Below are 15,569 nucleotides of genomic sequence, written 5' to 3'. Positions count from 1 at the left end.
CGTTATGAAAATCAACCCTAAGTCATGTTGAAAATGTTTCTGTGCCTCGAAGATGAAGTAATCTTTGTTTGCATTTTATAGCAAGCAGGATAGTCGGTCCTCTGGCCTTGCCCAGCAGTGCATCTTCACTGTGGTGGCGTGACCACGGCAGAGGGGCAGGCAGGGATGGTGGAGGCTGGAGATGGATTAGACTATCATTTCTTCACGCTTCAATCCTTAGCTTTTTCCTTAAAATTTTCCTCTAAGATTTTTGTTGAACTCGCATTCTTGCTTGTTTTGTGCTTATAGATGACTATGTTATGGAGTAAGGTCTTCTCTTTTCTCCTTTTTATCCATTTTTTTCTCACAATTTCATTCATTTCCTGTGGCATAATATCAGTAATTTTATGTGCCTTACAATAACAAAAAGCTTTAAAATTTTGTTCTCTTTCACATAGGTGACTGAGCTATTCAGTGTTTGTCCCCTCTTCTCTTTAAAGGCTTACGATGGATTTGCCAGCATTGGAATTTCCCGTTTGCTGGAACCTTCCGATATGGTTTTATTAGCAATCCCTGACAAGCTGACTGTTATGACTTACCTCTATCAAATAAGGGCACATTTTAGCGGTCAAGAACTAAATGTGGTTCAGATAGAAGAAAACAGCAGTAAGAGCACATATAAAGTTGGAAATTATGAGACAGATACAAACAGTTCTGTGGATCAAGACAAATTCTATGCCGAGCTCAGCGATCTGAAGCGGGAGCCTGAACCACAGCAGCCTGCCAGTGGGGCCGTGGACCTGCTGTCGCAGGACGACTCCGTGTTTGTAACGGACAGTGGGGTGGGAGAGTCCGAAAGTGAGCAGCAGACTCCAGATGACCACCTTAGTCCAAGCACAGCCTCCCCTTACTACCGCAGGACTAAAAGTGACACGGAGCCCCAAAAGGCCCAGCAGAGCTCCGCGAGGACTTCAGGGTCTGAGGACCCTGGGTTAAGTTGTAGTACTGACTCTTCTCAAGCACTGGTTTTGTTAGGCAAGAAGAGACTACTGAAAGCTGAGAACTTGGAATTAAGTGACTTATATGTCAGTGGCAAAAAGAAGGATGTGTCTACACCCTCGACTTACGAGCAAAAGCTTCAGACTGTAAATACCAGTAGTGATTTGGAACAAGAGAAGATGGAGAATCCCAGATCTTTAGAGTGCAGATTGGATGGTGAGTTGGCTATCAAAAAGCTGGGTTTATCCCCTTCTTCTAAATTTGGAAATTCATATAACAGAGACACAGACTTCACGAAAAAGCCATGTCCTTCTCGGCAGCAGATAGAGGCTGATCCAGATGCAGACAAGAGCACTTTAAATCATGCAGACCACTCCAGCAAAACAGTTCAGGTAAGTGGGTTGGAACGTGCGCTGGGTAGATAGTTAGTAAATGCCTCTTCTGTCTTTTTATTCTTTTGTGTTGATAGAATACTTGAAGATGTTATACATGAATAAAAGCAACGTCTCATTTATCATAAAAATATATAAAAACTATACCTGCTATATATTAAAGTTTCAAATACAATATTATAAACCCAACTTTAAGGTCAAAGGATAAGGAATGTCAGCTTTTCAAATCTAAGTATCATTACGAGGTATGGGAAAATGGTTCTTCGGTTGAGAGCATTTACCTCTCTCCCAGAGGACCAGCAACTACTCCCGTAGTGTGCGTGTGGTGGCTCACAGCCCTCTGTAACTCTGGTTCCAGGGGAGTCTTAACACCTTTCTCTGGCCTCTGCGGATACATTGCATTCATGTTACATGCATTAACTCATACAGGCTCACGTGTATACCCAGAGCGAGACAGAGAGAGACACACAGAGAGAAAAAACACGTGAAGAAAGCTTTTTTAAATTCCATTGCTTTTAATGCTCATTAGGCTGTCAAAGAAGTCTAAGATGCTATATGCTCCTGTAGTCCCTGCTTAGGACTGTGACACATGAGATCCAAGAACTCAGAGTCCTGCCGTGGCTGAAGAAAGCCCTGTGTCAAACAGAAGATCAAGGATATGTCAGTGCTCTATGTGACAATGTGAGCGTAATTCTAAATTGTATATGCCAAATTGTGTACTTTCCATTCAGAACAGTGAGCTTAAGTGTTTTAGTTGAAATAGAAAGGCACTGTCAGCTATGTCGTTGCTTAGGTCTTATATTCACTACCTCCAAGGCATGGCAGTGCACAGTACCAGCATTCTGACGCAGGAAAATCGGGATTCTGAGATCATCCTGGGCTACAGAGAAAATTCCAGGCTAGTGTGAGCTAAATAATGTGCCCCTGCTTTGAGAAAATTTAAATAAAATTTCTAGTAACACCCGTATTTCTTCGCACAAGGGACTGTAACATCATGTTGAACTCTTACCCTTGAAATTTTTTGTATTTGTATATTTCTCTGGTACTGTCAGTTATAAGGTTGGGTGCCTATGTGTGCATCTGTGCATGCTTTGTTTGTGTGTGTGTGTGTGTGTGTGTGTGTGTGTGTGATCATTTTTAAGTAGGATAACAAAAATTGACATTAAAATTATGACACTTGCTTTTCTTTTATTTTCCTTTTGTGTGTGGTGTGTATATGCATATGTGGATGTCTTTACATGTGTTTGTGAGTCCGTGGAAGCCAGGGGTCAGGTATCTTCCTTGACCCCTCTCCACTGAACTTGGAGCTCAACTCCTCTGGGACAGACACACAGGTTTTCACATAGACACTGCTAAGATCTAAATGGGACACTTGGTCAGGAAAGTGGCTGACTCAGCCAGCCCCAGCCAGAAGACACATTTCATGTTAGGATTGTTTCCCTTATGATTATTGCAGGCCCCCTCTGAGGCTGGGACACAGATCTTCCTCTCCCCCCTCCCCATGCCCATCTTCCCTTCTCCTTTAGACGGAGACTTGCTCACCTCAGGATGTCTGTCCTCCAGCTCACTGTGCGGGTCTTCCCACCTTCACTTCCTGAGGCCTGGGATCAGAGCCAGGAGCCACTGTCCCCAGTGTGTGTAGGGACGGGTGTTAAGACAGGCTCCAAGCACGGAAGGCAAGCATTCTACCAGCTACAGTCAGCATTTACATGGTCATTTAAAAAGAGAATTTTGTTAAGCAAATTAAATTAAATGAGGCTCTTGTAACTTTTTAACCTTTATAAACCAACTCTTCTGAGTCACTCTGATTTAAAATTGTTGGTAGTGCTCCCAACCCTCAGAATTGTCTCTGCTAAAGCATGTCCGTTCTGAAGTGGGTCTCAGACTGGGGACTTTAGTTCAGAGCAGGAAGTTTGGCCCAGTGTACTGGGGTCAGTCTCTAATATTGGAAAAACAAACAAACAAACAACAAACAGCTGGGGAGCATAGAAGCTCTTCAAAGCTCTTCCCAATAACACCCAAATTTCAAACAATTTGACTCTAGGATGTTACTTATCATTATTACTTTTATCCTCTCACAAGTAAATGGTTCCTGAAGGCTCTGTGATTCCGATATTGCAGCAGATTGAGTACAGCAGTGGGAAATCCTACTGCTCTTAAGTGTTTGTCATTGTAGTCACACTCACACAAGTGCACACTCCTTCATACACAAGTACACACACCCACACATATGTGCATGCACAGACGACTTTCAGGAATTAGATCTCTCCAGTGAGGGCTTCAGGATTGAATTCAGGTCATCGGGCTAAAGCAGGCGATTTTATTAATGAGCCATGTTGCAGTTCCTCTGCTGCTTTTTTCTTAATGAAATGGAAAATGCCAGAACCTTAGTTCTACCCAACACAGACTTTTCGTATAAATCATATTTGAAGCAAATGTGTTTTTGTTTTGTTTTGGTTTGTTTTGTTTTTTTCGGAGACAGGGTTTCTCTGTGTAGCCCTGGCTGTCCTAGAACTCACTTTGTAGACCAGGCTGGCCTCAAACTTAGAAATCCGCCTGCCTCTGCCTCCCAAGTGCTGGGATTAAAGGCGTGCTACACCACTGCCCGGCTGAAGCAAATGTGTTTAAAGATAGAAATTGATCAATCATTAAAATTAGAAATAACCTAAGAACATGAATTCTCATTTTGAATTTTTCTTCAATAATTAGCAGTATGATCTATTAACTGGCATTTTAAACCATCAGTTTTCCACAGGATTTAGATGAACTAATATGTGTTAACCCATTTAACTTTAAAATTGACATCTGCTAAGATTCCATCAGCTGTGCAGGAGTGAGCGTAGCGCTGATTTACACTGTTGTGTGTGCGTGTTCTTTGCCCATGCTCTGGACTCAAAAGCTTGGCTTAGAGTCAGACCAGGTGTGGTAGTTCATGCCTGTAGTCCTCGCCAAGGAGGCAGAGGAGGCAGCTTCCATGAGTTCCCAGCTAGCCTAAGCTACACCACAAGACCATGATGAAGAAAGGAAGGAACTGAAGGAATTCTGCTTGGGATAAATAGAATGCTTCATTTGTCAGGAAGTTGATAGAACCAGTGTCTAACACCAAAAATGTAATGTGGATTTTTATGTTTGGTAGGTTCTAATCGCAGCTAAATTTTATACAAATATCTGCTATTTTCCACATTATAAACTTCAGATATATATCTTAATATATTTTAATGTCTGACAAATCTTCCATAAAAGGATGTTATGTCAGAATTTGTCAGTGATTATTCTTAGTACTTAATAAAATCACATGAATCCTAATGAGCACTAGCTCGCAGGAGCTACAAGGACTTAATACAGACTTACGGACACAGCACCTCACTCTGTGCACATGATGACAGCTATGTGGCCTACCGTGTCCTCCTTACACTGCCCACCACATAGAGGGCCTGGAGCCTCCTGGTACATGGGAAAGCAGGGCCCACGGAGTCGCTTGCAGTTAAATGATAAACCTCAAAGCTTCGGTTGAAAACCAGAACTTTCTAACTGACATCTTGCCCTTTATGTTCAGAAGCCTCTTTGGTTTTGATCATAATAACCCTGAAAACACCCCATGGCTCACACGTAAAGCAGTCGGTTGGCGGAAGGGCATCTGTAGCAGTCAGTATCAAGTTCCCTTAGAAATGTTTATGTTGGGGCTGAGGAGGAAGCATGAACGCTTGAGTCTGGATCCACAGCGCTCACAGATAAAGCTGTGTGTGAGAGAGTGCATCTGTCCCCCCACGCCTGAAGAGGGAAGGCAGGCTAACCCGGGAATAAGGCCCTCCCAGCCTGGCCAGGCTTTGGGAGAGGAAGCAGGGGGCACCCATTATGACCTCTAGTCTCCACATGCACACTCGTTTATGTGTACTCGTATGCGTGCGTGCGCGCGCGCGCGCACACACACACACACACTAAAAAAAATGTTTTTTTGTTAGCTAGGCTCAAAAGCTGAGGCAATAGAATTAGTTGAACTCTTTTGGGGGGGGGGAGCTGGATTGGTGGCATGTGTCTGTCAATCACAGGTTCTCTGGAAACTTCTTCAGGAAGGTAACAAATTTGAACCAGCCTAAGAAACTTATCAAGACTATATCTCAAAATAAAATTAAATGTGGCTGGAATGTAACTCAATAGTTCCAAGTTCAGTCCCATGTACCCACCAACACCCAATATATTACCTTCAGAAATTTTACCTAAGAAAATGATTCAACAGTTTATGTATAAAGATGCTATAAAAGCATTTATGATAGTGAAAAACTTACCAACACCCTATATGTCTAGTAAAATGAAGTATTGTGCATCTATATAATAGACGGTGTGGCATCCTGTTAAGTTTCATGTTTTCAGGAGAAATGCATGAGATGATCAGGAAATATTTCCTTGCAATTTAAATATTAAGTGAAGAAATGATGAGGGCAGGTGTGTCATGCAAGCAAAGTACAGAAGGTGGGTGTGGCTACACAGAACAGAAGGAACTCTGGGGGCCATAACCACTAACTTACTGTTATTTTTACTTGCATTTGTTTTCTAAAATCCATACAATAAATAAGAAGTACATTTTGAATTAAAAACAGTGTTTATGTGCTTTTAAGGCCAAAACACAGCTTTGCAGTTGATTATATAGCAGCTTGAAGTTGTGAACTGTAGAATTTTGACCCAAAAGGAGTCTTAAAGCAGGTCAGTTGTTTTATTCTAAGATAGAAAAATTGAGGGGTTAAAATACAGTAATATAGGCTGGAGAGTTGGCTCAGTGGTGGAGAGCACCGGCTGCTCTTCCAGAGGACCCAGCACCCACAGGGCAGCTCACGGCGGTCTGTAAGGTCTGTAACTCCATTGGCAGGCGGTCTGGCAACATCACACGCAGCCACAAGCAGGCAGACCATCAATGTACATAAAATAATAAATCATTTAACTACGTATATAATAACATTTCATCTTTATCCTGTGCTGGCCCTGTGCCAGTGCTCACTGTATCCCTCTCTCACATTGTGTTTGTGTGACATTAGTTGTCGTGGTGGCACACCCACCCGGGCAACCCTGGGTGGACTGCCAGGAGGCAGGCAGACAGAGCTGAAGGCTAACCTGGATTAGGTGGAAAGCCCTCAGGATAAGCTCAGTGAGACCTTTGACTACATATGTACTGCATGTATGCATGCATATCTGCATACAAGCTTGGGATTTTCTGTAAATATTTCCAAAAATACAGAAATATTACTACAGATAACTAAGTATTGAGAGGTCTATAAAGTGAAGATAAATAGTTGTCAGTTCTATCAGATTATAAAAATAGAACTGAACTTTTTTGTTATATTTTTATTGGTAAATTGTACTCTCCTTACAAGAAGACCTGAATATATCATCTAATATTGACATGCACCTTATGAGAATACGTTCAAATAAAATCTAATGACAGTTGTCCACAAAGCCTGATGACCTGAGTCTCATCCCTAGAATTCAGAATGGAAGGAGGAAGACAACCCCCTAAAGTTGCCTCTTACATCCACACATGCACTATAGCATGCGCACACCTGCACCCATGCGCGCACACACACACACACAGACACACACACCACACACGTGCACAATTAATAATAATAACAATAATAATAAGTAAATTTGAAGTCTCATCCAGTATTAGGAAATAATATGTTTCATTTTTGTCAAAATTTATATATTCATTCTTCAGTTTCTTCTCAGCATTAATATTTTCTATAGGTATGAAGACTGTATACCTAACTATTTTAATGTTATCTAAGTTTTATCTGCGTTTTTATGGTTTGGCTTCTAATTCCATGTCTTTGCTTTTAAGCACCGAATGTTGTCCAGACAAGAGGAGCTGAAAGAACGAGCGAGAGTTCTGCTTGAGCAAGCAAGAAGAGATGCTGCTGTCAAGGCGGGGAACAAGCACGGTGGCGCGGGCGGCAGCAGTGGCGGTGGCAGCAGTGGTGGTGGCAGCGCGGCCCCTGCGCTCTGCAGCAGGCAGCCAAACGATGTGAGGAGCATGGGTTGCAGGAAGCACACAGCCTCCGTTCGTAGTGGTCACAATGGTGATGGGGCGGAGGGGAACAGGGGGCTCAGTTACTGTCCATGGGCTGTGAACTGTGGGTACGTGGTCACTTACTCAACTGACATCCATTCAATGGGACCAACTACACTGTTAGTATTGCTTAGCAATGCTGTTAGCTGCATATGAGGAACAGTGTAGTTCTGGATTGGAAATTATATGCTATAAATATCTGCTTTTGTTCATTTATGTTTTATGACTAACTGTATTTAAGATATTACTCCATAGAATTTTGTTAGAAGCCATAGTTTCTAACATTTTATTGAGTATCTGCAGTGTGTATTTTACATAGCTTCATGGAGATATTCTCACTGCTTCCCAGGTAGCAAGATGGATATTTACAAGGTCTCCTGGTCAGTAAATTGTAATTGGATTTGAACCTGAGCCTAAACCTCTATTCTTATGTTAAGCCACATTTTCTCCATGTTTCAATTTTGTGTACTGCTTCCCAAATAGTAATGAAAATACAACAGCAGAAATCCCTCGGTGTGGCAAAATATGAACTCATTGAAAACTACAGTAACCTTACTCACACATAAAAGTCAACATTCTGTTGTAAGTCTTTGTAGATGCCAGGTTATTGATCTCTAACATAGGGTATTGTCTCTAAATTTCAGGATTTTATGAAATAAGGGGATAGAAACTAAGTTTACTAAGCCATTACATTCAACAAAAAGAGAATAGAATATATGAAAATTCATTACACTTGGTGGATTCGTGTATAAGTGTGAAACTGGTTTTTAGTTGCATTGATCCATGTGCTTCCTGGACGTCAGTCACATGTATTTTTAACAACATATCACAGTCACAAAAGCCTGAAAAATACTGAGCTGAAATGATGTAATATCTCATGGTCTAATCCCAGTATTGAGGAGGCAGAGACAGGAGGCTTGTTTGCCAGCCTGGGCTACTTAGCAAGTCCCAGGGCAGCTTCACCTGCAACGTGAGACTGTCTCAATAAAATAGCAATAGATAGATAGATGACAGACAGACAGGCAGACAAACAGATGACAGACAAGAAATAAAGAAAAACACTTAATTTTAAGGACTGTTCTAAGGAAAAGCATGAACTTCTCATTGAAGCTACTACTACTAATGATTAGTTATATGTTATAGCATCAGTGTATAGAATCTGTTATTTGCCAGACAGAACTGTTATATATCTGAAGTAAGTCTGTTTTTCACATGAACAATGTTCTCTTCTGGTGGGAAAAGAGCTGGTAAAGTAAGCGCAGGACATGAGGACTGTGTATTGTAGCAGAAATGAAGAGGGGGCCTCAGGACCCGAAGGCTGAGGCATGAACTAAGGTTTGGCTGCTGAAGGAACCATTCCAGAGAAGAACTGCAGAGAGAGTGCTTAGCTGCAACAGGAAAGGGTTTTTTCATTGGCACTGTATTTGCGGAATAAGTGTTTCATTTTTTTCTCAAGTACTGAAAACTGAGCAATCAGTTTCTAATTTTCTAAATATAACTTTAGAAAATAAGTATTGATTTTAAATTTAAAACACTTCTGTCTACCTGCCTCTGCCTTCCAAGTGCTGGGACTGAAGACATATACCATAATGACTGACTTCATAGTCCTTACATTGTACTACACAGAAACTGGACAAAATTCTACATGCATCAACAAAGAATGAATAAACACATGATCTGTTCATAGAATAGAATGCAGTTTGAGCATCCCTAGAGTGAAAATCCAAACTCCCAGATACATTACAACCCAAAGCATGCCCCGCCCTAAGACAAGGGGGACTCAGCATGTACTACTTGGTGATAAAAGTCTCAGCTACTGAGATCTACAGTAGCATAATGAGTAACAGATATTAGGAGCCACAGTGTCCACCTGTACCGGTTATGCACATCTGGAACAGGGTGACCAGAAACTGTCACTGCTGACCTGGAGGGAAAGTTCAGCTTAGTGATGGGTGAGCAAACTCCCAGGGATAGAAAGTGATAATATAAAACTTTACTTTGTCGATATGTAAGTGTTGAAACTTATTAAATTAAAAATCTGTGCATATCACCAAGTGGAAATCTGCCTCAGTAAAAATTTATTAATATGCAGTTGTGTTCCTGTGCAAAAATGTTTATAAATACTATTAGTAGGTCCAAAAGGAATGTGCACAGAGCTAAGTCCAAAGAGATATATAATAAACGAAACTAGATCAGAAAAGTGAGACATTCTGAAAGCTATAAAAGAATATCACTTTAATTTATTTTACTGAAATAGAAACACTTACCATGAGACCTACCATCTTACTTTTTTAAGTGTGAACTATAGGTCTAGTACAGATCTTTAAAACTTAATCATCTTCTTATCTGTAGCTCTATACATGTTGACTAGTGTCTTCCTATCCCCTTCTCTTGTAGCTCCCGGCAACCATCATTCTACTCTTTGATATGATAAGTTTAACTTTTAAGTATCTCACATAAGTGGAATCACCTAGTATTTATGACTGGCGGTTGTTCACTTGCTTGAGATGGGATCCTGGTAGGTCCCTGATGGACACTGTATAGACCAAGCTGGCCCTGAACTCACAGACATCCTCCTGCCCCTACTGTGAGTGCTCTAAGTACAGGTGGTGTGCACCATCAAACCTAGCCCCATTTTCATTCTTTGGGATATCTGGATCGTCTGGGGTCAGTCTCTGCCCAGTTGTTAAGGCATCTGTGCACTGTTAAAATAGCTACACCGTTTTGTTCTGTAGTTGGCAGGGTGCTAGTGTCTTCATTTTCTTACTGGTTTCATTATCTGTTGGTATGATTTGTGGTTTTATTCAAACGTGGTCTTGTATGTTCTCCAGGCTGGCCTTGAACTGTTCATCTTCATGCCTCAGTATGAGTATTGAAGGCCACTCTGGGCCCAAGCTGTTGTTTCACAGAACATCTCTGCTAATAGTGGGAGGTGATAGCTCTGTGGGTTTTCTATCTATATTTCCCTCCTGGCTACCCACACTGCTCTTTTCATTTGTATATTTTCTTGGGACAAGTAAACTACCTATTAACGTTCTCCCAGAATTTTATTCAAATTAAAAGTTTGGGGTTTTTTTTGCTTTGGTTTCTTGGTTTGTAGCTATTGATGTTATATAGCTTGGACATTAACACCTTACTAAATATGTAGTTTGCAAATGTTTTCTTCTGTTCTATATGTCTCCTTATATTCTTTTGCCTATATCCTTTACTGTGTCTTATGATTCAGTCACAAAATACTTTTACCGTATCATACTGAATAGTCACAGAGGGAGGAGAGAAGACGCAGACGCCACTATTAATTTTAAGCTGGTAGAAGAGCTCTCTTTCTTAGAGCATATGGCATGGAAGATACCGTTGCAGTATTTCTTTTTTCTCTGTTAAAAGTTCAGTTGAAAGCACTCTTTTCTTGTGGATTTCACTGGCGGTCATCTTTCAGGCACCCAACCCTATGTCAATGGATAGTAGCAGTTTGCTAGCCTGTACGGTGTATCCCAGGGCTATTGCTAGTGTTCTGACACTTGGTAGTAATATGAAACAAAGAATGTAAAAAAAAAAAAAAAAAGAAAAGAAAAGGGTGTGTCCAGTTTCATAAATTTGAGAGGTTAGACCTGACCATTCCTTTTTTATGAAACTTGATACAGGGTTGATACATTTTCAGTTTGGTCATTTCCCTGTTTCTGAGAAGCTCTTTTACAAAGGTGTATTGTCTGTCAGTATTCTCCATGGTTTGAAAACCCCTGGAGGAGGACACAAATAGTAAAAATGGACTGTCAGGACAGGAAACAACTTCTGTCTCTGGTTATGTTTTTCCATTTGTTAAAGATTGAAAAAAAAATTCCCTGTTTGACACTGAAATTAATAGGAAAGAGGAAGAAGAGAGCTCCAGCCCCACCCCCACCGCGCCCTGGAGAGTCAGTCACTCTGTCTTTCTGGAGAGATCAAAAAGACTTGTGTTAAATAAAACCAGGTCTAACCCATGCCACCTTCAGATGTCTAGGGTTTCCTTCCAGTGAAATGGTTTTTGCTGTTTTTACTTTAATTTTACTCTAACTTGTGCTTTAATTTGTAGAAGTTTTTTTTTTTTTCAGACATTTTTGTCTGTCTTACCCTTTATATAATGTACGGTACTTACTAAAAGTCAACATACCGGACTGGAAGAATATACCTGCTACTGACTGAATTCCCAGAGTAACTGGGAAGTCCCAGACAGTCAGTCAATCAGTCAGTCAATAGGTTGGTATCTCATAAGAGTGGCCTTGAGTCTTGGAGAAAATAGATACTGAAGTTAGGACCTTCAAGAGTTTACAGAAAGCCTCGAGTAGTGAGCACATCTTTAATCCCAGCACTTGGGAGGCAGATGCAAGCTGGTCTCTGTGAGTCTGAGGCCAGCCTGGGCTACAGAGTGAGTTTGAGACAGCCAGAGGGAGACCCAGTTGAGAATAGTCGGGCAGATGTGAAAGAACTTTTGTAGAACTTTTGTTTATTGCTTGGGAGGCCATTGAGACTCTTCATCAATGTATTTCCCTCTGTCCTTTATTCCTGTACTGATGAGAACTTTTTGGTGACAAACCAAGAAAAATGAATAGAACTATTAGAGTACATAGTCCCAGGACAGTGCCCATGTGCTCTGCACAGATGAACTACTGTTTTACACTTTATCCAAGCGCTAGACTGGAAGTGAGAATTTACTGGAAAGTCAGAAAAGGCTTAAAGCTAAGGGTTACAAAGAAGCAAAGGTCTACTTTTTTAGGATATTTGGGATTGTAAAATATAAAGAGAAAAACATTATAAATACCAATTTGAAGACACAAAGCCTTGGAACCCTCTGATAGCAACCCTTTTCCAGAGAGAATAAACCCTAGCTCCTCACACAGCCCTAAAGGCCCTCACAGCCCTGCTCTCCCCCAGCTTGTCTTCCGACCCTGCAGTTTTCAGTGCAGCTTTAACTGAGTATCTGGAGTTAGCACATTATTGTGTTCTCATGTCAAGTGTTTGCTATTTCTCTTTCCGGATTCCCTCTCTTTCTCCCTCCTTCCCTCTCCCTCCCTCTCCCTCCTTCCCTCTCCCTCCCTCTCCCTTTCTCCCTCTCCCTCTCTCTCTCCCTCTCCCTCCTGTTCTCCCTCTCTCCCTCTCCCTCTCCCTCCCCCTCCCCTTCTCCCCTTCTCCCCCCTCCCTCTCCCTCCCTCCCCCCTCCTGTCTTCTCCCATATTTACTAGATGCACACTAGTCTACTCTTCAACTCTGCGCCCCTAAAGCACAAGGACTCAGAGTACCGAGTACCAAGTGTTTTGTAAATGTAGTTGATAAAATGAAGCTGTAGTTGATAGTTTTTCTGTACACTAGTTTTAGCTAAAGATGGTTCCTTCCTTCCCTCCCTCCCTTCTGTCCGTCCTTCCTCCCTCCCTCCCTCCCTCCCTCCCTCCCTCCCTCCCTTGTGTTTGTACTTAGACCATAGACACCCTCTCAGTCCCGTGGGTCTGAGGCGCTGGGCTCCCTCTGCTCTGCTCCTCTAGTCAGTTTGACTCAGGACCTCATTCGTTCTGCCACACATCTGACTTTTTCATGTTTGGGGACTTGTACTAGAATTCAGCTGCCAAGTCTGCCCTGAATCCCAACATTTTACTAAACGTTTTCATGACTACTCGAGCTGTATTCTTCAAGTCTGGAGAGCAATTTCTAAGTCACTGAACACAGCCTGGTGGTCGTACCTGGATGATTCCACATGAACAGACTATCTTAGTTATTCTCAGGAGACAACAGCATGAGTAAATACCACCTTCTAGGTCTTTTTAGGAAGGAAACAGCCAAGGAGGACAAAGCAGGACCAGGGAGATGCAGAGTGCAGGACTTCTTGCTTTGGCAGAGGACCCTGATGCAAATAACTCTTGCAAACTCCACAGGTGCCAGATGAGGCACACAGCATGTTGCTATAGTGTGTGCAGGCAGAACCCTCACACTTACAAAATCTTTTTGTAAGTGTAAATTTTTTTTAAGATTTATTTTATACTTCATAAAATAAATGACAAAAAGGTATTCTGACCTTATTATAAAGCAGACTTGAAGTTTCTTCTGTTATATTCAGTACAGTGACACACCATTGTACACAGTTCATAAAGAGCTGGTTCTTTCCTTAGCAGGTGGGAGAACCTACCTACAACTTAGTAAGTCCTAGAAAGTTTGCAGTATTTATTATCTTCAAATGTTTGCAGTTATGTCCTCTAAGATTTACTACTTTTAAAAATGCAATAGTTCCTTTGTTGTACTGGACTTAGAAATAAACCCATATGGTTTATTTATGAAGAAAAAAGGAGGAGGAGGAGATGACAAGCTATTTTGCATGTTAGAACTTAATTATTTGTTTTATTTTTAATTATGCACCTGTTTGTGTAATCACATGTGTGTACAATTGTCTGTGGAGTCCAGAAGAGGGCATCTGATGCCCTGAGGTACAGGCAGCTTCAGGCTACCATGTGGATGCTAAAACCCAAACTCCTATCTTTTGCAAGTACAGTAGGCACTCACCCACAGAAGCCTCTCCAGCTCCCAGCATATGCCTTTAAAATGCACTTTATTGTCACGAGGGTAGTTTATCAGTCTTGTACTTTGATGTTTGTTGGAAAATAATTAATTTAAATAGAACTTGTCTAACATGCTGATAATTGTATATAGTAGATTTAAAATTACCTCAGTGAATATTCTCCAGATAATGAAAGATGGGATTATCATCTACTTGGTTTAAAAAAAAAAGTCATATAGTATCATTTTGGTAAAACCATCTGGAGCAATGGTTAAGAGAACCTGTTGCTCTTGCTGAGAACCCGGGTTTGATTCCAGCTCCCACATAGAAGCTCACAACCATCTATAACCCCACCTCCAGAAGATCTGATGCCTTCTCTGAACTCCATAGGCAGATGGGCAACAGGCAAGTGTGTGGTGTATAGATGCAGGTAGAATAGTCATAAACATAAAATAAAATGAAATTAATCTAAAAATTTTTAATCATTTTTATAAATACCTGAGTAGCTTTTTTGTAATTTTCATGTATGGCTATATAAATAAATAGAAGTATAATTATAATATATAAATATTATACTTAGTAGCCTCTGTTGATCAAAGTTTTAAAATTAAATTCACCCTAAAACATTTTTCCTAATTGCATGTATTATTTCTATTAGAAATAGATTAACACTAATTTGTAATTTAAATGATTAAAAGCATGATTTTCAGTTACTATAAAAAGGAATCTAAAACCTTTAAAACACAGAGTATCTTATCTTTTTTAGAGATATTGTATTCTCCATTTGAACTAGTATATGCCTAGGGCGCCAAGATGAAAATATCTTTTGTATTTTACGTCAGTACAGTCATCAAAAGATCAACTGTACATAATCCATTTCAGACCCGTAAGACACATTAAGTGATGTCTAATCTTTCTATAGTTGCGTTTTAGTGCAGAACGGTGGTGTGCTCCTGCATCCGCAGTAATATCTGTACAAGGCAGTGGTTTTATTCTCCGTGATTTAAATAATACCTTATCTGTTCTGTCTAAGTATAAGTTGCTTTGAAGTCTGCTATTCGAACAATAGTTACTAGGCTTCTTAGAAAACATATTGTTAGCTTGCTAGCATATCTCTAGGGTCCCACAAAACCCAGCATTGTTGGGGGAAAACCCCCAAGCATCTTTTCTGTTATGTCACCCTAAACTCCTAGGTTCAAAAATCCTATTTACTCAAGAATATCATGAGCATATTAAGCTAGAGCTAGATATCTTAGCATCAGGGACACTCTTTATTGCCACCGTTAATGACCATGAACGTTTTCCATACGGCTGTTCAGTGCCGTGTTGAATATCCCAGGATGATAACACCGTTGCTAAGACATATTTCATATCCCCTATTCTGTTCCTGCTCAGCATGCACAAGAGTAGAGTTTAAATCTTCATTCATTTCATTTTTTAATGTTTCTTTTGTTCTCCTTATCGTGTTCTGGCTTTCCCAAGGATATATGCTTTGAATGAAGTCACATATGCATTACTAATTGTGTGCTATTGTATTTACAGTTCCTAGTGGTGGCACTGTGAAGCTACTAATGCCTCTGCTTCACTTGATGTAAAATCATCTGAGTGTCTTTGATAGCAG

At 40.7% G+C, this 15,569-nt stretch overlaps 1 protein-coding gene across 7 annotated transcripts in view; it reads left to right on the top strand.

Annotated features, from left to right (window-relative positions):
* The window catches only part of Ehbp1 (EH domain binding protein 1), a 278,079-nt gene that overhangs the window by 187,686 nt on the left and 74,824 nt on the right, over positions 1-15,569 (top strand). For all 7 annotated transcript variants that reach the window (XM_052198644.1, XM_052198645.1, XM_052198646.1 and 4 more), the window contains exons 13-14: positions 480-1,370; positions 7,204-7,386. In XM_052198644.1, the coding sequence (XP_052054604.1) occupies positions 480-1,370; positions 7,204-7,386 (1,074 nt within the window). The remainder of the gene's footprint in view (positions 1-479; positions 1,371-7,203; positions 7,387-15,569) is intronic.

The sequence above is a fragment of the Apodemus sylvaticus genome, chromosome 11 (genome assembly GCF_947179515.1).
Source record: "Apodemus sylvaticus chromosome 11, mApoSyl1.1, whole genome shotgun sequence".
Classification (NCBI taxonomy): Eukaryota; Metazoa; Chordata; class Mammalia; order Rodentia; family Muridae; genus Apodemus; species Apodemus sylvaticus.
Note: the sequence above shows the minus strand (reverse complement) of the source record. Positions and strands in the feature narration are given on the sequence as shown.